At 40.9% G+C, this 24,864-nt stretch overlaps 1 protein-coding gene across 1 annotated transcript in view; it reads left to right on the plus strand.

Annotated features, from left to right (window-relative positions):
- The window catches only part of LOC137300558 (olfactomedin-like protein 2A), a 56,128-nt gene extending 45,871 nt beyond the window's left edge, over positions 1–10,257 (plus strand). The window contains exons 6-8 of the mRNA XM_067969705.1: positions 5,831–6,073; positions 6,947–7,132; positions 7,582–10,257. Coding sequence (XP_067825806.1) covers positions 5,831–6,073; positions 6,947–7,132; positions 7,582–8,183 — 1,031 coding nt within the window. The 3' untranslated portion in view covers positions 8,184–10,257. The remainder of the gene's footprint in view (positions 1–5,830; positions 6,074–6,946; positions 7,133–7,581) is intronic.
- The last annotated feature ends 14,607 nt before the right edge of the window (positions 10,258–24,864 follow it).

The raw sequence follows: 24,864 nt of genomic DNA on the forward strand, positions 1-24,864 counted from the left end.
AGGATAGCCTCAATCACTGTTATTTCCTAAGTTCTGCTACGTACATTTCTCCAGGTGGATAGACTGGGGAAGCTAGGGTTGTTCTCCTTAGAGCAGAGAAGGTTGAGAGGAGATTTGATAGAGGTATTCAAAATCATGAAAGGTGTAGACAGAGTAGATAGAGAGAAACTGTTCCCATTGGCGGAAGGGTCAAGAACCAGAGGACATAGATTTAAGGTGATTGGCAAAAGAACCAAAGGCGACATGAGGGAAAACTTTTTTACATAGCGAGTGATTATGATCTGGAATGCACTGCCTGAGGGGGTGGTGGAAGCAGATTCAATCGTGGCTTTCAAAAGAGAATTGGATAAGTACTTGAAGGGAAAAAAATTGCAGGGTTACGGGGAAAGGGCAGGTGAGTGGGACAAGCTGGATTGCTCTTGCAGAGAGCCAGCACAGACTCGACGGACCAAATGGCCTCCTTCCGTGCTATAACCAATCTGTGATTCTCACTGACTGAGTCTGGGGTATGAGTTGCTCCAGATGGAACAACTTGAGTAATTTTGTACCAGGCTTGATATTGCAGGTATTAAAAGAATAAGCAAAGATTATTTTTGGTGCTATGCTCATTGAAGCTTTCATCCATTTAAACTATGTTGTTGCTTGTTCCAAATACTTATTACTTATGAACTAAAGGGCCATCATTTCACAAGGATTATCAGTTTAGAGTGACACAGCTAGTATTAAGTTAACAATGTGAGAGATGAAAATATAAAAATAGTTCTTGATCTTTATCAGTTTATAATCTTATCTTTCTAAGCTGCTGCAAGAAAAACATTTTACGGACTATGGAATTTTTCCTTCAATGTGTACTATTCCATAAATAGTAACTGAGGTACCCAGTTAAATTGGAATAACAATTACTTTCTAAAAAAAAGCTTGATTATTCTGTTTAAATGCATATTTATTCATGTGTCATCAATTCTTCATTATCTTACTCATGATTATGTTACAATCATAACACCTTCTTTACACATCAACAACATGCAGTATCTTGGGCATTGATGTAAACTTTGACACCTGCCCAGCAAAATCTAAAAAGGGAAGAATAGAGTAAAACCATTCCCAAAAGATAAACAGTATATCTATTATCCTATAGTTATCTCTTCTTGTCAGTATCTCTAAAATTATAACTATTTAAAAATTATCGTAAGTCATAAAGGGAACACACACTTTCCTTTTCCCCTTTTTTCAGTGTGTTTTCTTTGTTAAATTCTTCTGAACCTACCTCTGAACTCTCTTTACTTTTAGTATATTGCTCTGTGTCATTAATTTTTTTATTAACGTGTAATCTAAATGCTCAGTTCATACAGCACAGTTCACAGTTTTAACAAATTCATCTCTCAAATACATTGTTATAAACAAATAACTAAATTTAACCTAGTTGGCCTTTTCCTTTCTTTTTTTAATATGTTTGATTATTCCAAGTCGCTTATGTGGAACTGCAGTAACCACTGATCCATTTTTTAAACAGCAGGTGGACAAAGTAATGGCAAATTATATGATCATTCCCCACGGTCCAGTGAGCTTAGTATGCAGAGGCACTTATAGCTGGTTTGTGTACATCACAAAAATATAGCCTCTTAGAACACGTCAATCTGGAGTTCTTTACAAAAACCGATGAACCTTAAACCCAGCTCAGGCTCATGCTACTACTTAATTACAAAAGACTAATCCAATTATTAAAGTCATCAGACTGCAACTTTTAACTCAGTGTTTTCTTACTTTGACTTAATCCTTTGAAGAAAGCAGGAGCATTTCTGCATCATCATCACCTCTCAAATGAATGTAAAATGGGTTATCCTTTTAATTCGCTTGCTACTTTATAAATCAGGGGACCTAGCAGAGCAGGAGGATATAAAATTGAGCAGGTGGATGTTCCAGTCACTATAGCCAGGGCGCAGTAGCACAGCAGACCAGAAGATCTGTCTCAGATTCATATACCCCATCTGTGGCACTTTATTATTGAGCTTCATCCTCTGGTGACCTTTTCGGACTGGCCTAACTTCATCTAAATATTAAAATGTATGAAATGAAGCCCAGCATATTCTTCCGTCCACTTAGGATGGTATCTTCCTCCCTTCACTCATCCCCACTAGGAAGCTCCATGGGTAACGGAGTTCTGAAAGGATTTTTAGCCTTTATTTTATTTTCCAGTATTACAGTAAATCTTTTACTATTGGTAATTTTTGTTGACACTTTTAAGAAAATATTTTCACTATGCTTTTTTGATTATTGTTTCTCCTATCAGTACGTAATGTTCATGAGAAATGGAAGTAACCAACTTGTCTGCTAATGTAACAAAATGTAAAACAGAAAGAGCTGAACAAAAGAGGGTGCATGAAAAAGAAACTCTTACAATACAAATTTTCTTGGCAGTTCAGGCAGTGACAAGCCTCTAAATGTCCCATAGTAGTGTGCAATCAAGTTAGAATTAATTGGGGAGGGAGTTGAAGCATAAAAGGGGGCGGGGGAGGTTTGAAGCATCCAGATGCAGCATTTAGGGGTGGATTTTAACTCCCAGTGGGTTTCTGGCAGGAAACTGAGCTGGCGAGTTAATTTCCTGCCTGCCCGGTAGCACGATGAGACCACGGCAATTTTAACCACAATTCTCATTACCATGCCAACAGCCCGGAATGGGCAGGAAGCGACCGCCAGCCTGCAGAAAACCGGGCGGCCCATGGCTGCCTGCCGGCATGCAAGTAGGTAGGTTTAGGGAAAGGGTTTCGCTGTAGGGAAGTTGAGGTTGTCCACGGCAGGGTAGATCTAAACATTCCTTATAGCGCCTGGAGGAACACTCCTAGCCTCATAAAGAAAAGTAAAATACTTACCTTTCACATCCCGATCCTCTTATCACCTTCAGCCTGGCTGGAAAGTCACGGTAGCTTCCCCGCTCATGTCCCACTTAAAATTGCAGTTGGGGCCCAATGACATCAGCGGACCCCACTCTTCTTATACTCTGCCGGCTTCAGGTGAGTGTCTTTGCCTCCTGCTCAGAAGAGCATATCAGAGGCTAGGGAATAGGAGAGGCTTGCATCTTACTTGTAAAGCTTAAATCACTTGACATGCATGGCACCATGCCCACTGGAGTGGGCATGATGCCCACTCCAGTGCTCTGCCTGAAAGAAGGGGAAAAAAACAATAAACAATAAATAAACAGTCATCCAGTTTTGCTTATTGTGTGCTGAAAGATTGTTGGATGCCTGGGGTCTGCTAAACAGAAACAACAAACTGACACACCCATCACAAAACAATGTGCCTCTGTTATGATTTCCAAGCTAAACAGTGAGCGCACACTGCTGGTGTTAACCTCCCACAGTCGGCCCTATGCTAAATCCAAAAATAATTCACATACAACTTGGAAGATTAACGTAAGAAAATATTTATACGGAAAATGTTTGTGATCCCTCTTTTAATTTGACTTCTTATTCTGATAGAAACCAGAAATTGCAGGTTTATTGGGACAGAATTTTGTCGTGTGGCTGGGCAAGATTTGCTCCTGCAGTTTCCAATATGTGGATCTCCAATCTTATTCAGTCAATCAGAGCAATGGGAAGAGGGAGGGAAAATGAGAGGACATGTCTTTGGAACAAAGGAACAGAAGTTGTCCATTTAGCCCATCAAGTCTGCTGCCCTGATAACAGCTCTTTTTAATTCCAATTCCCTGCCCTTTATTTGTATTCCTTAATAACCTTATTTCCTAAGTATCTACTACTGAAACACACAAATTGATTCAGCACGCTCCCCATCTCTTTGGCTAGGGTTTTCCATTATAGTTACATCAGGCCCCATATAACTCTAGTGGGCACAAGCAGGAAATCGGTCTAGGTGCTTCTCTGCCAGCTCCCCATGCTCTCCGGCCACTTCCAGGATTTCCTGCTGGAAATGATAGGGGATGTAGAATACACCTGCCCAAATATGGACAGACATATTCAGAGGGCATACATCACCGTATGTATGTCTCATCATTTGCGTCCTAGCAGCCTTGACCACTCGTTTCAGAACATTTGTTTCTTGCTACTGTCCAGCATTGCTATGGCAAGTGGATGGGGAGTTTTCGATATTAAAAGGCCTTACAGGGGGTTGAATTGGTTGCAGGGAAATCTATTCCAATTGCCAAATCTGCAAAATTCAGATTTTTTTGTTAACTTTAAAAGATCCTTTTCAGTTGCCTCAGAGGCAGCTGAGATCTGCTGAGACAATTTCCTCCCTCCACAAGGTGGGCTCCCCGACAGAGGTGAGAATCCCACTGGAAGCACACTGACCAAATGAAAATGACCCTGACCCCAGCAAATAAGTCAGGTTCAGGGGAAGGCCAATGATACCAGTGGAACCATTTCCCCTCTGAAGATACACCAGAATTATACCACCGGGTGAACCGATGCTGGACTTTCTCCAAGCCCAGTACAGCCTTCCTAAGGGTGGGGCGCGAAACTCAAAACAATGAGGACTGACTCTGTACAACTCTAGTAGTAATTCCTTGCTTTTATATTCTACACTTTGTGATGAGGCCCAGCAACCCACGAGCCTTGTTGATTGCTTTTTGCAACTCAGAGCTAGCATTTAATGATTTTTGGACCTGGACCCCAAAAGCGTTCTCTTCATCTAGTCCCCACAAAGTGGTTTCCAATTTAGTCTACATTCCTATCTCCCAATCTTACATCCAAAGTACAGTATCTCATGTTGCAATAAACTGAATCTACCCCTGTTCCACACATCTGTTTTATCAAGCTATATCCTTTGTTCCAGGTTTCGATTATCGTAAAGTTAGCCATGACTTAATGCTGTTGTCCCATAATGAAAGGAGCTAATTTTGCATTTTATGGGTGAAAACTAATGGAGATGGAATTTGACAGAACTCCCACAATGTTACGTCCGATTTTGATCTGGATGTTTTTTATTTAAAAGATCAGGATCTATAAATTTCAGTAGAATCTCAAAAGCGCACAGGACTCTGTGGAATGTTCAGCATTTCATCATCCATGGATTTCTATGGCCCAGCCATTTTATGCTGAATTATGCTCAATTTATTACTGTGGATTTATGGCCACCAGGGATTGGATTCAAACTGTTCAAACTATTTTCACATAGGATTTCCACAGAGAGAAAGAGAGGCTTTCGTCCCATCGATGTAAGATAGATTGAAAGCCAGGTCCTGGATGCAGAAGAACAGTGTGCACTGTCCATTCCCTAATTGTTTAATTTTTAAGTAAAGCTCAACTTTGATGTTATAATGTAACTTTTCATTTTGAAAACATTTGATTTTCTTTCTTGGAGACTTAACACCAATGATAAACCCTAGAGAGCCAGAAATTTGCAGAGGATGATTCAAAATCTATTACAATGTTTTACATTTCAGAAATAAAAAAAACATAATCAAGGCCACCGATTTATGATATTCCTATAAAAATGGACAGAATCATGAAATACAATCCCCAAAACAAAAGATAAAAATCTCGGAGTCACATATAATAAAAATTGAATTTGACTGAAGTTACTGGCTGGGGTCTTCATTTCTGTGTTCGCCAGTCCACAATCTTGTACCCATTCACTTTAATAGATAGAAAATCGCACTGACAAGTGTAGAAGCAGAAAACCTCAGCCAGTATCTTGTGGATTATAAATTAAGGAAAAATCATTTACTGTGTTAAAAAAATAAATAGCGCCTGTGAACTCTGACAATAAGAGAAAGAAATAAATGCTCAGCAAATTTGTATAATTCAGCTTGTGACACTTTTTCTTTGTACAGTTTGAAATGGAGCTAGATAGATTTTTTTTTAACCACTTTCAGATAATTCGTCTAAAGGGACTTCACGTTCTGAGGATCAGGAGTCAAGAGCGGCAGAAAAGACTCAGGTTTCTCGTGAATTTGAAGTAGCTGCCAGGAGCACGGAGAATACAACAGCTGCTCCATCCTCTATCACCAACAGCACCACGGCGACCACTACAGCTACTACAAGCACAACTACCACAGAGACTACCACAATCACCATCAACAGGGAGCCAACCACTCAGTCAGCTGGGCCAAATAAAGGTACATTTACGTTGCATAAAGTGATTTTTAAACAGTTTTAACTTTTTGCTGATCTGAATACAGTCAAACCTTGTTACAAATTTTGTTGTGACAAATCTTTTGTAAGATGTTTCCCTGGCCCCTGATGAAGCACCATCTTAGTCAATAAAACACTCGCAATGAATGACAAACGACAGCTTACATTTATGCAGTGTCTTTAACGTAGTAAAATGTCCCAAGGCGCTTCACAGTAGTGTAATCAGACAAAAACTGAAACCGAGCCATACAAAATTCTTCACATATTGAGATTTGACCATAAAATGCTCAGTTTTGTTTACTATTAATCACAACTAGCTTGACCCATTTTAATTAATAAATCATTATCTGGAGTTTTAGTTTTATTCATTTATTTTCTTCCTTTTTTGGTCTTCCTGTGCAATGCACCACGCCCAGCTGAGGGGGCGGAAAGACAAACTACAACAAGTCAATGTTCCCCTTAACCCATCTGTTAAGAGGTGGTGAGATTAATGGTGATGACTCTACCCTTATATTCCCTCCCTCCATTTGAAGAAGCAATTGGCATCTACTGAGCACCTCTTCCTGCCCGCCCCCTGCTGATAACAATATGCCTGAGGTTAGGAACTCAACATGGAGAGTACAGTGGGCAGAATCAGCGTTAAACTGTTCTATGATGCAGCATTTTGTCACTTCAGTGTGGTGCACAAACGTTTTGTCACCATTTTTAGATTTAAACATTTCACATTTACCAAATAATAAACATTTTGCAAGCAGTGTAGTACAGAGGTATGGGGTGCAGCAACATACTATACAATGTTAGACTTCCTTTATATCGTTAAGTACCTGGGACTCATACTACTATCTTTTTATCTAAAGTCAGAGAAGGTGAATGTTATGGGACTTTGTCAATGATCGAACCTCCTGACAAACATCACAGTTACGGCCGCAATGAGGGTGCCTGGATGAAGGACCCCACAGCAAAAGACGACAGGATCTATGTGACAAACTATTACTATGGAAACAACCTGGTAGAATTCAGGAATCTTGAAAACTTTAAACAAGGTGAGATATAACATGCTTTATAAATCATCAGAGAGGTGTAGCGGAAATGTCTACATACTGACGATGCCTATGTTTTGTGTCACCTATCATTTTAAGATAGTGCTTCAGTATTTGTTACAATAGCTGAAGACTGATTTGTTGGAAATCTTAGATCTCCAGTGGAATTATGATTCAGTCATCCACCTAACTCCTCTTTACATTTCCCACATTTGGTTAAAGAAATCAAGTCTGTCCATACATCTGTATGCTAAACCTTCTAAGTTCAAGTTATCAGACAGGCATTCTTCACATGACATCGCTTCCACTTATCCATGTAACAATAATCTCTCCCTGTTTGGCTCTATCCAGCACTTTATAGCAAGCATCTGCTTTGTAAATGTAGATGTAACTTGGTTTTGAGTGACTTCACTAATCAGTAGCTTTAATCTTTTTATCTTATTTTTCCATAGGGCGTTGGAGCAATCTGTACAAGCTTCCTTATAACTGGATTGGAACAGGGCATGTTGTTTACAATGGGTCATTCTATTACAATAGGGCTTTTACCAGAAATATAATTAAGTATGACATGAAGCAGCGGTATGTGGCAGCCTGGACCCTTCTCCATGATGTGGTATATGAAGACACAACACCATGGAAATGGCGAGGACATTCGGACATTGACTTTGCTGTTGATGAAAGTGGCCTGTGGGTTATTTATCCTGCCTTCTATTATGAGTACTCCCAGCATGAAATCATAGTCATCAGTAAACTAGATCCTGTTGATCTTTCAACAAAAAAGGAGACAACTTGGAAAACAGGCCTAAAGCGCAATTCCTATGGCAACTGCTTCATCATTTGTGGTGTTTTGTATGCAGTAGATACTTACAATGAACGAGAAGGCCTATTGTCTTATGCATATGATACTCACACAGACACTGAAATAAATCCAAAGTTACCATTCATCAATGAATACACTTATACCACACAGATTGACTACAATCCTAAAGAGAAAGTTCTGTATGCATGGGATAATGGTCATCAAGTCACCTACAAAATCATTTTTGCATTCTGACTTTATACAGAATTATCACAAAGCACTTTTAATTTGTCTTATTTTGATCATTTACAAAGAATGGGAATTTGCACTTGGGCTAGTAGAGAGGCTAAATAGATGGAATGTCTTTGGCAACTCTTGTCTTATTTGACTTTATGAATAACTAATAACTGTTTATAAAATGCATGATGATGTATTACTGATCGTTCTAGACAAGTGCTATGTAAGATACAAGCATATTCCCTATCCTTTCATTTCATTCCAATATTATCTAATATTTACTGGCAAATGACAAAAGCTCCTCCCTCTGCGTGACTATCCCAGATGTCAATAAGGATGAGCTGCATTTCAAACTGGCATCTGAATGTCATTTCTTCAGATCTTTCAGAGTGGATCTACTGCATCCTTGAAACACCACCAGCTCGGGCTGCACTTCCAAAATTTGCTCAGTAACATCCATATCAAGGCGCAACAGTTTGATTATAGAGAGTGTGGATAAGGCATGTTTGGTTGACCATCTTTCTTGAAATCACTAATAATGTTTATAATAGTTTCAGAACCAGAGGCTCCTCTGCAAATTTAAAATATCATGGGGGGTGAAATTCAACTTCAGCAGGGGCGCAAAGCAAGCAGTAGTGGATGGGCCGGCCGTTATACACCAAGCCTGATTTTCCTTTCCAGTGGAGTCAATGGGCAGGGTGTATAATGGGCAACTGATCCTCTACCACCCATTCTGAGCCCCTGCTAAAGATGAATTTCTTCTCCCATGAGAAAAGGTTAGTATAATACTGTGTCATAACTTGCATTGTTTGTGTAATTTGTTATGCAATTTTCTGGATAATGTGTAAACTAGGGGCTACACCTAAATGCTTCAAGTACTGTACTCTAGTGCATTTTGATTAGGAAACATGTACAAATCGTGTATCAGTGTAACCCACCTGTGTAAATTATGCAAATAGACTTTGGATAAAGGATTTATGCAGGTCACAAAGCTGTTTCAGTACAAAGGTAATGCAAGAAATACATAAATATAGCTTTTATCAATGTTATTTCAGAATAATTTTAACAATATTCTTTTTAGAATTCTGTCAGGCCTGAGCATTGTAACAACCAGTCAGGACAGGAATAAGTACAAGCAGGACATTTTGCAGGTCGAAGTAATATTGCTTAGTCTAGAACATCAGATAATACAATTGATATGAATGACCACAGCTCTGGCGTTTTGCCTTAGCTACCATTCAAACCATTTCACTCGCAATCCATTAGTTTACACCAGCTACTTTAATTCAGAATTGCAACTCAGTTGAAAGCTTTACCTTATGTTTTAGTCAGTGTCTTAAACAAATATGGTAGACTAATTTGAGTAACACCAATATTTATATCGCACATCATCGCTGTGAAATGTTTTCACATTGCATGGAGATGATATCACATTTGAAAACAGACAGCACTGACAAAAAAAAGCATTTCATTATGATGCTGCTGGAACCAGAGCTCAATCTGCATATTTGGTTATTTACAAATGTTTGAAAAGAAACATGGCAATGTTGCCATGAGTTTTTGTCTCCTATGGATTGAGACAACTGATTTTACAGATATCTTTGATCAATGAAGTTTTAAAATTCATTTTAATTTTTATTTGAATTGTAATTATTTACTTAATGTGTGGTGTATACAGAATACACATTGAATCGTGGGATATGATTTTATCCCACCTGTGGCGCTGACCATATTTGGGACTTTGCTCTTGATTTATAGGTCAGCCTACTTGTTATATACAAATCTTCTTTCACAGCTGCTCTGCATGCATTGTTTGTATGTCTATGAATTCACATATACACTTCCTTATCTCAGTGTCAAACCACTGCAAGCATTAAATGATAAAATTGTTTTTAAGATGTAGGTTTTCACAAGTACAAGTGAATAGCTCACAAGAACCCAGATGACTGGTCAATGACAGCAACAGAGTGTTGTGGAATAGTTGTTGGTTCACAGCTTGCAAGGTGATTGTTTGACTGTTTAAAGTGGATCAAATCATGTGAGCCTCATGTGAAATAAACTAGTCTAACGTTTGCCAACTGTCAATACCAAATATTTGTCATTAGTTTATTTTTGTGTCGAGAATATTTGAAGCTTTTGACTACAATCAAGTGTGCTTTTAAAATGTCACTGGAAAGAACATGAGGCACCTTTTGAAGAGAATATTCTCTTGATAACAGCTGTCCAATTAGTCTGTTGAAGCTGCAGTGGGACCTGTGAGTCAGCTGCTTTCTTTTTTACAAATACTAAAATACTGAAGCGAAAAACATCTAAAAATCCCAAATATCACCATCATGGTTTGTGCACAGTTTTACACATTTATGTTCACTAAAGGTGCAAAGCTTTCCTGCAGAACTGGAGTTTTACTGAATCACTGGATTTTGGTTACTTACAACTGTTTAAAATGAAACAATGCAATGTTGCCATGAGTTTATATCTCCTATGTATTCAGAACATTGGGGGAGTAATTGGTCCTTTGTTAAGCTCCGAATTAACGTGCCTAATTAACATCGAATAGGCAGGTTTCCAGATCATTTCATGGTGTTCACTGGCAGCTCACCTAATAGGGGGTATGAATATGACGAGTGCCTGATGCTATTTAAAGGCAGCCTGCCCCTCTTAAAGGGGAGGTGCACTTTGGCTGCTGTACATTGTAATCTGCCGTGGAGACTTCAGAGATGCCAGAAACAGCTGCTGTGAGGGTCCCCAGATTCTTAGATGCTGAACTGGGGGTCCTGCTGGAGGCAGTCCACGGGAGGAATGAGTTGTTGTTCCCACTGGGGGGCTGAAGGTTGTTCCAACAAGGGTCCAGGCAGTAATTGCAAGAGGTAGCAGAGCAGGTCAATGTGAGGAGTATAGCACTCAGAACCTGGCTGCAATGTCACAAGAAGTTTACTGACCTCACCAGGGTTGCTATGATAGATCCTAACAGATCTCTCATTACTTGCTCCTTAGCTCTGCACCAGCTGTAGTCCCAGTATTCAAGCCTTCCCTCCTCTGCTTCACTCTCCTACAATCACTGCAGCATACTTCATTCTACCTCAAGCTACTACTGTCACACTCTGCACCTGCTACTCTCCTAACTATTACCTCCCAGGTTTCCCCACATCTCTACCACCTTTCAGATAACATCCACACTATTCAACCATATCATGCACATCCTCAAGTCATCTCACTAGGCTACCAATAACACACTCCTTTCTTGCAGGAAACGTTGGCACATAATACTCGGGAGCAGGCATGGACAGGAGGAGAACAAACCTACATTGATGTCCTGTCACCACTGAAGGGGAATGTCCTGGACATCGTGGGCCCACAGCCATTGGTGAAGTTGGAGGGCGCGTCCCACAGGGTTTTGCTCATCTTACCATCATTTTGCCTTCCTACTCTCATATTCCCCTACACACTCCACATGAAAAAGTGCAGCTGCTTTCAGCAGCTATTCAGCTTTCTCTGCTTACCCTTGCCACTAACTGTACCTCCCCCCACTTCAGGTCCAGCAGCTGTACAGGGCCCTGGGTGAGCAGAAGAAGAGGAAGGCAGCATAGTGGAAGACAAAGGATCACTCTACTGTCCACTTACAGGCACCAGCCCAGAAATTGGCACCCTGCGTAATTTACAGGGTAGGCTAGACAGGTCTGTATGGGGAGACACACTGAGCTGGAGGAAGGGCGGGGATCGGTCGGCCCAGGAAGCAGCTTGCCAGAGGGAAAGCTCGCATCCGAGCCCTGCTGCAGAGGACATAGATGATGATTGAGGGCCCAGAGTATAGAAGAACAATTATGGCTGTACACCAGGAACTTCTGGATGGGCTGGTTTGCCTGCCATCGAGCCTCCACTTAGTGGTACAGAGTATGGAGGAATCCAACTCCAACTTGCGTGGGCCATCGGAACATTGCAGTCCACCACGGACAAGTGGCCAGTTCTGTGGACATTATAGAATCATAGAATCATAGATGTTACAACATGGAAACAGGCCGTTCGACCCAACATGTCCATGTCACCCAGTTTATACCACTAAGCTAGTCCCAATTGCCTGCACTTGGCCCATATCCCTCTATACCCATCTTACCCATGTAACTGTCCAAATGCTTTTTAAAAGACAAAATTGTACCCGCCTCTACTACTGCCTCTGGCAGCTCGTTCCAGATACTCACCACCCTTTGAGTGAAAAAATTGCCCCTCTGGACCCTTTTGTATCTCTCCCCTCTCACCTTAAATCTATGCCCCCTCGTTATAGACTCCCCTACCTTTGGGAAAAGATTTTGACTATCTACCTTATCTATGCCCCTCATTATTTTATAGACTTCTATAAGATCACCCCTTAACCTCCGACTCTCCAGGGAAAAAAGTCCCAGTCTGTCTAACCTCTCCCTATAAGTCAAACCATCAAGTCCCGGTAGCATCCTAGTAAATCTTTTCTGCACTCTTTCTAGTTTAATAATATCCTTTCTATAATAGGGTGACCAGAACTGTACACAGTACTCCAAGTGTGGCCTCACCAATGCCCTGTACAACTTCAACAAGACATCCCAACCCCTGTATTCAATGTTCTGACCAATGAAACCAAGCATGCCGAATGCCTTCTTCACCACCCTATCCACCTGTGACTCCACTTTCAAGGAGCTATGAACCTGTACTCCTAGATCTCTTTGTTCTATAACTCTCCCCAACGCCCTACCATTAACGGAGTAGGTCCTGGCCCGATTCGATCTACCAAAATGCATCACCTCACATTTATCTAAATTAAACTCCATCTGCCATTCATCGGCCCACTGGCCCAATTTATCAAGATCCCGTTGCAATCCTAGATAACCTTCTTCACTGTCCACAATGCCACCAATCTTGGTGTCATCTGCAAACTTACTAACCATGCCTCCTAAATTCTCATCCAAATCATTAATATAAATAACAAATAACAGCGGACCCAGCACCGATCCCTGAGGCACACCGCTGGACACAGGCATCCAGTTTGAAAAACAACCCTCGACAACCACCCTCTGTCTTCTGTCGTCAAGCCAATTTTGTATCCAATTGGCTACCTCACCTTGGATCCCATGAGATTTAACCTTATGTAACAACCTACCATGCGGTACCTTGTCAAAGGCTTTGCTGAAGTCCATGTAGACCACGTCTACTGCACAGCCCTCATCTATCTTCTTGGTTACCCCTTCAAAAAACTCAATCAAATTCGTGAGACATGATTTTCCTCTCACAAAACCATGCTGACTGTTCCTAATTAGTCCCTGCCTCTCCAAATGCCTGTAGATCCTGCCGCCCTTCTTAAACAAAGGCACAACATTTGCTACCCTCCAATTTTCAGGCACCTCACCTGTAGCGGTGGATGATTCAAATATCTCTGCTAGGGGACCCGCAATTTCCTCCCTAACCTCCCATAACGTCCTGGGAATCATTTCATCAGGTCCCAGAGATTTATCTACCTTGATGCGCGTTAAGACTTCCAGCACCTCCCTCTCTGTAATATGTACACTCCTCAAGACATCACTATTTATTTCCCCAAGTTCCCTAACATCCATGCCTTTCTCAACCGTAAATACCGATGTGAAATATTCATTCAGGATCTCACCCATCTCTTGTGGTTCCGCACATAGATGACCTTGTTGATCCTTAAGAGGCCCTACTCTCTCCCTAGTTACTCTTTTGCCCTTTATGTATTTGTAGAAGCTCTTTGGATTCTCCTTTGCCTTATCTGCAAAAGCAATCTCATGTCCCCTTTTTGCCCTCCTGATTTCTCTCTTAACTCTACTCTGGCAATCTCTATACCCTTCAAGGGATCCATTTGATCCCAGCTGCCTATGCATGTCATATGCCTCCTTCTTCTTTTTGACTAGAGCCTCAATCTCCCGAGTCATCCAAGGTTCCCTACTTCTACCAGCCTTGCCCTTCACTTTATAAGGAATGTGCTTACCCTGAACCCTGGTTAACACACTTTTGAAAGCCTCCCACTTACCAGACGTCCCTTTGCCTGCCAACAGACTCTCCCAATCAACTTCTGAAAGTTCCTGTCTAATACCATCAAAATTGGCCTTTCCCCAATTTAGAATTTTAACTTTTGGGCCAGACCTATCCTTCTCCATAGCTATCTTCAAACTAATGGAATTATGATCACTGGTCCCAAAGTGATCCCTCACTAACACTTCTGTCACCTGCCCTTCCTTATTTCCCAAGAGGAGGTCAAGTTTTGCCCCCTCTCTAGTCGGGCCATCCACATACTGAATGAGAAATTCCTCCTGAATACATTCAACAAATTTCTCTCCATTCAAGCCCCTAATGCTATGGCTGTCCCAGTCAATGTTGGGAAAGTTAAAGTCCCCTACTATTACCACCCTATTTTTCTTGCAGCTGTCTGTAATCTCCTTACATATTTGCTCCTCAATTTCCCGTTGACTATTTGGGGGTCTGTAGTACAATCCTATCAAAGTGATCTCTCCCTTCTTATTTTTCAGTTCTACCCATATAGACTCAGTGGGCGAACCCTCGGATATATCCCCTCTCACTACTGCCGTGATGTTCTCCCTAATCAAGAACGCAACTCCCCCTCCTCTCTTACCTCCTGCTCTATCTTTCCTATAGCATCTGTACCCTGGAACATTGAGCTGCCAGTCCTGCCCCTCCCTTAGCCATGTTTCAGTAATAGCTATAACATCCCAGTCCCATGTACCCATCCATGCCCTGAGTTCATCTGCCTTGCCCATCAGACTTCTTGCATTGAAATAAATGCAGTTTAATCTAGACTTCCCTTGGTCTTTGCCCTGCTTTCTCAGACCATCTGTCCGGTCATGTTCTGTACACTCTCCCTTACTGCCTTTTGTTTCTGTCACCACTTTATTTCCCACTGACTTCCTGCATCGGTTCCCATCCCCCTGCCACATTAGTTTAAACCCTCCCCAACAGCACTAGCAAACACTCCCCCTAGGACATTGGTTCCAGTCCTGCCCAGATGCAGACCGTCCAATTTGTACTGGTCCCACCTCCCCCAGAACCGGTTCCAATGGCCCAGGAATTTGAATTCCTCCCTCTTGCACCATCTCTCAGGGGGGCCAAAGCCATGGAGCCTCTGCTGGCTGCTCAGACTGCTGTCATCTTATATGACTTTCAAGCCATGAGAGACACTATGGAGAGGCGCTTCAAGACCCTCACAAAACTCCAGCACTCCATTCTCAGGCAGAGCCATGGGAGTGTTGAGGCTCAGCCCCCTGTGGCAGTGTACCATGGGAGAGGCACATGTTCTGTCTCAGGATGGCAGCATGCCTGCTACCGTGCCAGCCTCTCAACCAGTGTCCTTGGTGCCAAGCAGCCAGCTGGACCGGACTGCCCCGGCAACCGCCTAGATGCAACGGTCTGCAGCAGAGCCCCCTGCACTCAGAGCTCCTCGAGGTCACCCACCATGGCCATCTCAAGTGTCGTCAGTAGAAGTTCAGCAGCCATCAACCTCCCAAGCTCCAGCTGCAGGAGAACCACCAGAATAGAGAGATGAGCGCACAAGTCAGGCATCAGGGCTTTGCACTGGGCTGATTTTAAATTGTCTATTGTTAATTTTGTGGAATAATGGAATTAAGAATGACTCATCTTGGTGTTTTATGTCTTTCTTAATTGTGCTGCTGGTTTAACTTTCATAGTAGTGGTACTGTGAAACCTAGGTAGGTTTACACTTTGAGGGCATTAATGTGGTGGGTGTATGGACGTTGATGAGATGGGAGGGGGGTATGTTGGGAGAGGAGGGATTCTTTAGATGAACCTCTCCTTGATTAATTGGCAGCCCCCACTCTTCATTGTCATCCTCAGTTTCCTGATCATCTTCAAGCACCTGCACATCTTTCTCCCCAGGTGCTTTCAAGGTTGGTTCTGTTGGAGGGCAAAGCTTTGGTGCATGAAGCAGACGGCCACGAATGTGGAGACTCTGTCAAGGCTATGCTGCAGAACTCCTCCAGAACAGTGCAGGCAGTGGGACTTCTGCTTCAGAAGGTTGATGGTCTGTTTGATCAGAGATCTGTGTAGGAATTAATCTGACTGTAGCTCTCCTCAGATTATGTGCTCCGGTTCCTCACAGGAATCATGAGCCATGTGCTCAGGGCACATCCCCTGTCTCCAAGCTGCCAGACTAACGCCCAATGGCCTGGGTGGAATAGAGGGGGTATTGAGGACTGGTGCAGGATGAAGAAGTCATGACTACTACCAAGCAACCAGATACATACCTGCAGGGTGCACTGCCTGTCATCACACACCACCTGCACATTGAGGGAGTGGAATCCTTCCTGTTCACATACATGCCCAGGTCTTGACGAGTAGCGTACAAGGCAATATTGGTGCAGTCAATTATTCCTTGCACTCCTGGGAAGCCTGCAATCCTCACGAAGCCCCTAGTTTTTCCATCCTGCTTTGCTTGTTCCATGAGGAAGGAGATGAAGCCTTTCCTCCTGGAGTACAGAGCCTTGGTGACATCCCTGATGCAGTACACTGAGTTATATCACTGATGTCACCTGTTGCAATCTGGAACAATCTATGGCGTAGATATTCAGGGCCACGGTGATTTTGACAGCCGTGCTGTCCATGCCCTAATGTGGGGCTCCAGTTGCACAGATGACATAGCTCTGTGAGTGCTTCCCTTCTCAAGGAGAGGCACCTGATGCACTACTCTTTAGTAAGGTTCAGACATTACATTCGGTTCCTGTACAGCCGTTTGGTGTCGAGCCTCCTGCGCCCTCCCTTCCTCCTCACTCGTCTCACAGCAACTATTCAGTAATTATTTTGTGTAACTGTGGTCAACTACAACTTTTACAAAATTCCAGCAGTGCTAGCTTTGCTAACTCATTTCTATTGTGAATTTCCATTGGAAATACTGTCTACCTTTTATTACAATGGTACCTTAATCAGATATATTATTGGAATCTTCAAAATCAAGTAGTTATTTTCTACTGATTCATTTTCTAAGTCTCTATTTGCAGGCACCATTGGCTGAATGAGTGGGCAGACCTGATGTCTGCCAATATCACCCTTAAGCTGAATGCTAGGATACAAGAACAATGCAGCTTGACTTGGCCCTCGATTTTCCCTCCCTTCCTTTGGCAAATGTCCCACTTCCACTTGATGTTGTTTGTAAATGAGATCTGGAACTTACAACCTTCCACTACAGATCAGAACACAGCAGTGTACCTATATGCAGCACCATTAGCTGCCATTGACTCGACCTACCTTGTACTAGTACTGAATCAGGCAGAATAACTTACACAGTGATAGCAATAAGGATGATGATAACATGGAAAATCTAAGTAATTCAAAGCTAACGTACTCAAAACCTACTCAAGTTTCAAATTATCACACACAATTCGGGAAAGGATGACAATTCAGGTACTTCACAGACATCTGTCTTAATAGTTACAAGAAATAACTGCTGAATCTATTGCTTTCCATTGGGAGTTGCTTAGTGGAGACCAGATATGTCTCCACAATAAAAAGGCTGAGATCATGAATTCAGTGGAGCCCAATACACATTGTTATTGAGGCTGAACCAGACCATTCGCAACTTTGGTGTCCTATTTGACCCTGAGCTGAGCTTCCGACCACCTATCCTCTCCATCACCAAGGCTGCCTACTTTCATCTCCATAACGTTGCCTGTCTCCGCCCCTTCCTCAGCTTATCTGCTGCTGAAACCCTCATCCATGTTTTTGTTACCTCTAGACTTTACTATTCCAATGCTCTCCTGGCTGGCCTCCCGACCTCACGCCCTCCGTAAAATTAAGCTCATCCAAAACTCTGCTGCCCGTATCCTAACTCGCACCAAGTCCAGTTCTCCCATCACCCCTGTGCTCACTGACCTACACTGGTTCCTGATCCGGCAATGCCTTGATTTTAAAATTCTCATCCTTGTTTTCAAATCCCTCCAAGGCATCGCCCCTCCCTATCTCTGTAACCTCCTCTAGCCCTACAACCCTCTGAGATCTCTATGTATATGCCCAGGCTTTTAAGGAAAAGTTGGGCTCTAAAAGTGCTATTGCCAACTCATTTACAGACACCACTGAATATAATAAATACTGCTACATTTCAAAATACAAAAATATAATTTTATTTTGTAGGGCTGTCAGGGGGATGGAAGCACTATGAATTGAGTACAATTTAGAATACAAATTGTGCAAAATAAAAGACTGTATTCTAAGCTTGAGGAGCTGAGATCTGGACGACACTGACAAAGTGAGCTTTTGATTAACTGGTTGCTGCATCTTAGGCAAATAAATGTGGCTGAAAAGAGGAACTGTTTGTCATACTTCACAATCTCAAGTAATAAATCAGAACAACAGATGGCCTTGAAAATGTGCAGCTAAAGCAAAGTGAAACACTGTTACTGTATATACAATACATTAGCAGAGAGAAAACATATACTTTAGCGGGACAGTAGCTGTTAGGTTAAGTATGTGAATGGTAAGCAATCGCCACTAGATGAGTCCAGGTACTTGTTTTATTTTTAAACATTTTGGATTTCAAATGTCCCATTTAATATTCCTTCTCCCTAGAGCCCTGCACAATCTGTATTTTTAGAGTTACCAAAAGGAAGGCAGCAAGGTCCCCCTTGGCCTGCATCCACTTCATGCTAGTGTGATCCACATGTGTTCTGACCAATTCCATGACATCTCTGTCAAATTTCTAAATATAGCACAATGATGCCCTAATACACTTCATGGAGCAGTAGGATTTGGGTTGGTGCTTGCATTTTCCAAGACGGTGAATCTAGGATCTCAGTCATACTGTCAGGAAGAGATGCTTTCCTGTCTGCCCACCCCACAGCACCATCACCCCCCTCCCCCACAGGCAGAGAGGGAAAAGTGGGAGATGAGTCCCACACCCATTCCTGTGTAACTCTCATAGACTCCTGGTGCCTGTTATGTGAGTATCTGCAGAGGCCTAGTTGGACGTCACATTCCCACTCTCTACTACACGATGAACCGCTACCACCCTAAGGCAATATGGGAAAGACATTTCTAAGAGCATTTACCAATGTGGATAGCTGTCAGTGACATACGACAGTGATTCCACTTAATAAAACACTCCAATACTAAGGTACTTTCAGGTGTGCAAATTGTTTCCATGTGTCGTAGATTCATAGGAGGTGAATTTACGACGAGGTTCTCTCGCTCGTCCACTGTAACTTCGGCAGAAGAGCAGCAGAAACGAATGTTAAAAGCAGGCATTCAAATTGACATTAAATAGCCTTACCAATGTTTTGGTCTGGGGTTACAGGCTGCTGTGAATTTTAGTTACTGGATGTATTTGATCCAGCAGCAAAATTAATCCCTGTTTTAAGGAAACAGGAGAAATACCTCAGCTCTGTCTTTTCAATAATCATGCAGAAAGCACTGGTGCAGGATGGTTACTGATACAGTCTTTAACACATATAGAAAGGATAATTCATCTGGCCGTTAACTAAAGTTGTCAGTTTTCTCCTCATCTTTAAAACATTACCAGACATTACTCCCCATAATATTCATACTGATTGCATTGTTAAATGTAGCAATAAAATATCTTTCAAAACTTACTTGTAAATTGCTTGTGGTGTTGCCCACATGCAGTTGATGAGTACAAGTTTTTTCTGTATATAAGATGGTGACAGAGTTGGGTCTCTTCAGAAACTCATCCCACAGAACCACCTACTGTTCAGAACCTGCAGCTACATCCTGTCACTTGCCATAGCAAAATTGAATAAGAAATGTTGACATAGCAGTTTACAATGGTAAATGTTGACACAGGAGCATGACTAAAAATTGTGACAACAAGAAGTAAGGCTTATGGGTTGGAAGTATAGCCTTATGCAAGACTTTTAATAATATATATAGATTTAATAGATTCATATTTGGTATGTATTACTTGGTATTCATTAGGAATAGGCAGAATTAGAGTTGCACTATCTGAATTGCATTTTGTTTACTGACCAAAAATAATTTTAAAAGTTTAATAAAATAAGCACAAATGCATCTTTTAAAAAAATTAAATATCATTGCTGCAGTGGAAGCTCAGACTTGTGTGTTGATTTTGCATATTTGCAGCTGATAAAAATATTTTCGACATGGAGAAAGCATAAATATGATGGGGGTACTTTTCTGAGTAAAATGGGATCTCTGGTGGAAGATGCCATCTCGTTGAACTTACCTTCGTTTCCATCGCGAGTCCTTGAGGGGCCGTTGCAACTTCCCCCACAAGAAATTTGCTCAGCACAATATTCTGGTGGAGAATAGGTGTTAGCAGATTCTGCCCCATTTTCCATCTCAGGTGTGTAAGGACCGCTGAACCTCTGGCCCATGTATACTGTTGGATTTCACACAACTACCAGCAATGTGTTAGATTATTCTTGATGAAATCCTGACTAAATTGTTTACATCTAGAAGTCGTGTCAACATCTACTCTGCCCCAACATGAACTACACTGTACCTCCTCATTCTGTCAGTTACAAATTAATTCATCCAAACGTAAAAGGTCAAGAAACATAATTAACTTAATGCCAGACTACAGAAAAAATCATTTTGCTGGAAGAAAACATTTGAATGCCCTAGCACTTAATTTGGCATTTATTTTGTTGAAAAGTTATGAAGTGAAAATGCTATTACATTCTAGTTACAATATATTGCTCCATCCTTCTGCTTTTATCTGACATACTTTGCAGCTTTAACATTATTAAAATAGCACTTCCTTTTTGGTTCCTAGAGACTGGGTTTAAAAGCTAGAAGCAGTTAAATGTATAAATCATTGCCAACAGGCATTCATGGATTACAAATGAGCTCAACATCTCTAGGCTAATGTAAGAAATCTTGCCCAGGTTCATGCTTCTGATCTTTATACAGAAAAGTGCTCGTGTGTTGCTGCCAGGGGAGGACAGTGTCTGATGCAGTGTAATGCCTGCAATGGTTGAATAGGCTGATAACATTCACTTTCGAGGCTTACGTGACAAATGGCCACTTGATTGAGATATTGCAGGGCTGCTGACTACAATAAGCTGTAGCCTAACATGACTACAATAAGCTGTAGCCTAACATGAATCACGGGCTTCAGGAGAGGAGGGCAAAATTGGGAGGAGAGATCCCTCCAGATCACTTTGTCTTTAATGTTTCAGCCTTGTCTCAATGTTTAAGGTATGTAATTATGTTCTTTTAATTTACAAAAGTAATCATTTGGTACCCCTTTGACTGTAATTCAAAACAAATGAGAAGTTTATGTTTTCAACAAATGAGACTTTCGAACAAGACTTTCTCTCACTGAAGTGCATAAGATTGCTAAAGACAAGAGAAGCCATTTAGTGCATCTAATAGAAAAGAAACAAATAATTTGCATTTATATAGCACCTTTCATAACCGCAGGACGTGCCAAAGTACATTACAGCTAATGAAGTACTTTTGAAGTACAGTTACTGTTGTAATGTAGGAAATCTAAGCTCATTCATCCAGAAAGTCCTCCCCACACAGGATTTTACTATTTCTTAAATTATTCCAGGGTGTTTGCCTTCATTGTAAGACCTGGAAGTCTGTTCCATGTGTTGATTACTCTTTGTATAAAGAAAAAAATGCTGATTTCAGTCCTAAGCTTGCTTTTCATGAGTTTGAACCCGTGAGCAAGTGGTATTCCAGGTTTATCTTTTCTATCCTGTTTGTTATTTTAAATATCTCCATGAGATCCTTTTTGAGGGTGAATAGTCCATGTTTTTCCCATCTTTTCTCACAAATCAGTCCTCTAATGCTAGGGATCAGCCTTAGAGCTTGAACGACACCTTTGCGTCTTGGTGACCAGAATTTTCTCAGCTATTGTGTTGAGGAATTCTTTTTGTTGCTCACATCTGATTTCAAAATTGCTCCAAAGGCACATATCACTGCAGGAAATTGCTCTTAATTGGAGTAACCCTAATAGATTTAAAAGTGTAACATAAATCTGCTCAAGAAATCCAGTTGTCTTCCAACTGTGTTGCGAATTTCCCAAGAAAGCTGATTACTACCTTCTAAAGAGCACACACAAAAGCTCTTTCATCTAACCAACCTCGTTTGCTGGTGCCTGTGTTTCCCTTTTATCTCAATTGGCCTCTTTAAATGAGTTGTTTCCAATAGGTTGTCACTGTATTGTTATTTGCACTGGAACTGTCACCCTCAAAGGGTCATCTCCAGGAAGATATATTACCCTCTACAATTCTCTAGGGTGGAACAAAATTGCAACAACGATTCGCTCCAAAAATCAAAGCTGGTTAAAGTTATAAAGTGTACAATCACCCTGAATACAGAAATATCCTTTACAGTTTTCAAAACAAACATATTTTACATGCAACATTTTGAAACAAGAATTTATCCACATTTTCAACGAGGAATATTATAAAGTGTAATTAAATATAGAGCCCTTTCCTGTTGCCTTGGATCAATGTACACAATCAAATTGAAAGTGGTGCAAATGCTGAAGTGAAGGGCCTGAAGCTTAAATGACCAGGATTTGACTCCTGCCGATGGGGACCAAGAATATGTGTTCATATATCAGGAAGTACACTAACAAATTGTGCAAAACAATACAATGATAAATTAATATTGTGTATTCAACTGTCACTTATTTCTAGGTTTTTCAGAAGATGAGTTATGTTAAAAATAGATTCAAGGATATAAAAGGATAAAAGAATCACCGGAAAATCAGAAGCACATGAATTGGGTGTAATGACCACTGCAACCTCCTTTGATTTGCACCCCAGGCCCTCACCCCACCACATGTAATCCAGCAATGCACTTTTCACCTTACTGGCCTGTACAGGCCTTGCTCTAACACTGGAGAAAGTCCACAGACTGAAACTTTGTAAATGTGACTCAGCCAATGTTGCAGATACTGCTACCAGTATCTGAATGATTTCAAAATGTAAACGGAACAAACTTGGAGCACCAGCAGGCTGACCGCATTGCAGAACTGCTTCCAATTGAAAAATGCCATTATTTTATCAGAACAATAAGAAGCATAGATAACAATTTTTCTTTTAAATTATATGATCCCCTTTTAACTTTTTCTAGAGGTAAATTATGTGTCTTCCTGAAATCTCCTATATGGAAATCAAGCATTAAATTCACTGAGCATTTCAACTCCAAATGCATGGCAATTTATCAGCTCTGTTATTCAATGTTAAGCAGTTTTAATTAAAAATATACTATTGCCCACTCAATGTAAGTGTGACCTATGTGTACAACAAGCCAATACCAGGTTCACAATGCACTGCTGAAACATGCATTTGCGACTAAAACTGGCATTAATTACAGTTGCAAGAGGCTTTCGGGAAACTTTAGCAGTGGGGTATGAAGGACTCGAAGAAATTCCAGTTTCCACAGTCGAACAGTTATGATCTCATTCAGTTGGAAATACGATTTGTTTCAATAATTCTGGCAGTGCATGTGGAATGTAAACTAAGATTGAGATCACTAAACTGAAGAAACAACAAATGCAAGTAGAATAAATAATACTATGTAATTTTTAAAATTTCTGTTACATTTCAGGATTATACAACAGTGAAAAGCTATTAATTCGAAAAGCTTCAAGTCCCGTAAGTTTTTTTTATGCGATAATTTGCTAGCTCAGAACACAAGGGATTTAAACAAATATATACCCTGTACAAGCAATAATGGATTAGTGGGTATCCCTGGAATTAATCATAATTACTGTAATAATAATGTGACAAAGTTTAAATGTTTACAATTACTATTCAGCAGCAAGTTAATTCAGCACAGGCCTTATAGGCATTTTGTTTTCATATTTAGATTTTTCTTAACCTAACAAGAATAATAATCATGGTAGATTTTAACTACCCCCAAATAAACCGGCAAGAAGAGGTAGTTAAAGGGGTATAAGAAATGGAGTTTTTACAATGTGTGCAGGACTCACTTTTCACCCAGTATGTAAAAAGACCAACAAGATAAGAAGCACTGGTGGATCTAGTAATGGGAAATGAACAAGAACAGATAAGAAATTAAATTATCAATGAATATCAAAAAAATAGTAAAGTTTCTACAGACACATAAATAACAAGAGAAAAAACAGGATAGGGATAGGACCACTAAGGTATACATATGATAAACTCACAGGCAATGACAGCGAAATGGCAGAAATAGTAAATCATTACTTTGCTTCAGTATTTACCAGGGAGACTAATATGGTGGGCATGACATTAGAAGAAGAGATCAAAAAAGATGTAAAGACATTTATGATAGAAAGGGGGGGACAAAATTGATAAACTAATCGAACTTAGTGAGGATGAAACCCGAGGTCTGGATGGATTGCATCTGCGCATACTAAAAAGTTAGGGAAGAGATAGCAGAGGCACTATTATGTATAAAAATTCATCAGAAAAGGGAATAGTGCCAGAAGACTGGCGGACAGCTAATGTTATTCCTTTATTTAAAAAGGGAGATAGAACAAGTCTAGGGAACTATAGACCAATTAGCTTAACATTGGTGGTAGGAAAGATAATGGAATCCTCACTCAAAGATGTAAAAGAGAAACATCTAGAAACTGAAAATATACTGAAGAATAGTTAGCACGGATTTCAAAAGGGAAGGTCATGCTTGACCAACCCTATTGAATTCTTTGAAGAAGTAACAGAAAGTATAGACAAAAGCAATGCAGTAGATGTAACATATTTGGATTTTC

This window comes from Heptranchias perlo, chromosome 31 (assembly GCF_035084215.1).
Source record: "Heptranchias perlo isolate sHepPer1 chromosome 31, sHepPer1.hap1, whole genome shotgun sequence".
Taxonomy (NCBI): domain Eukaryota; kingdom Metazoa; phylum Chordata; class Chondrichthyes; order Hexanchiformes; family Hexanchidae; genus Heptranchias; species Heptranchias perlo.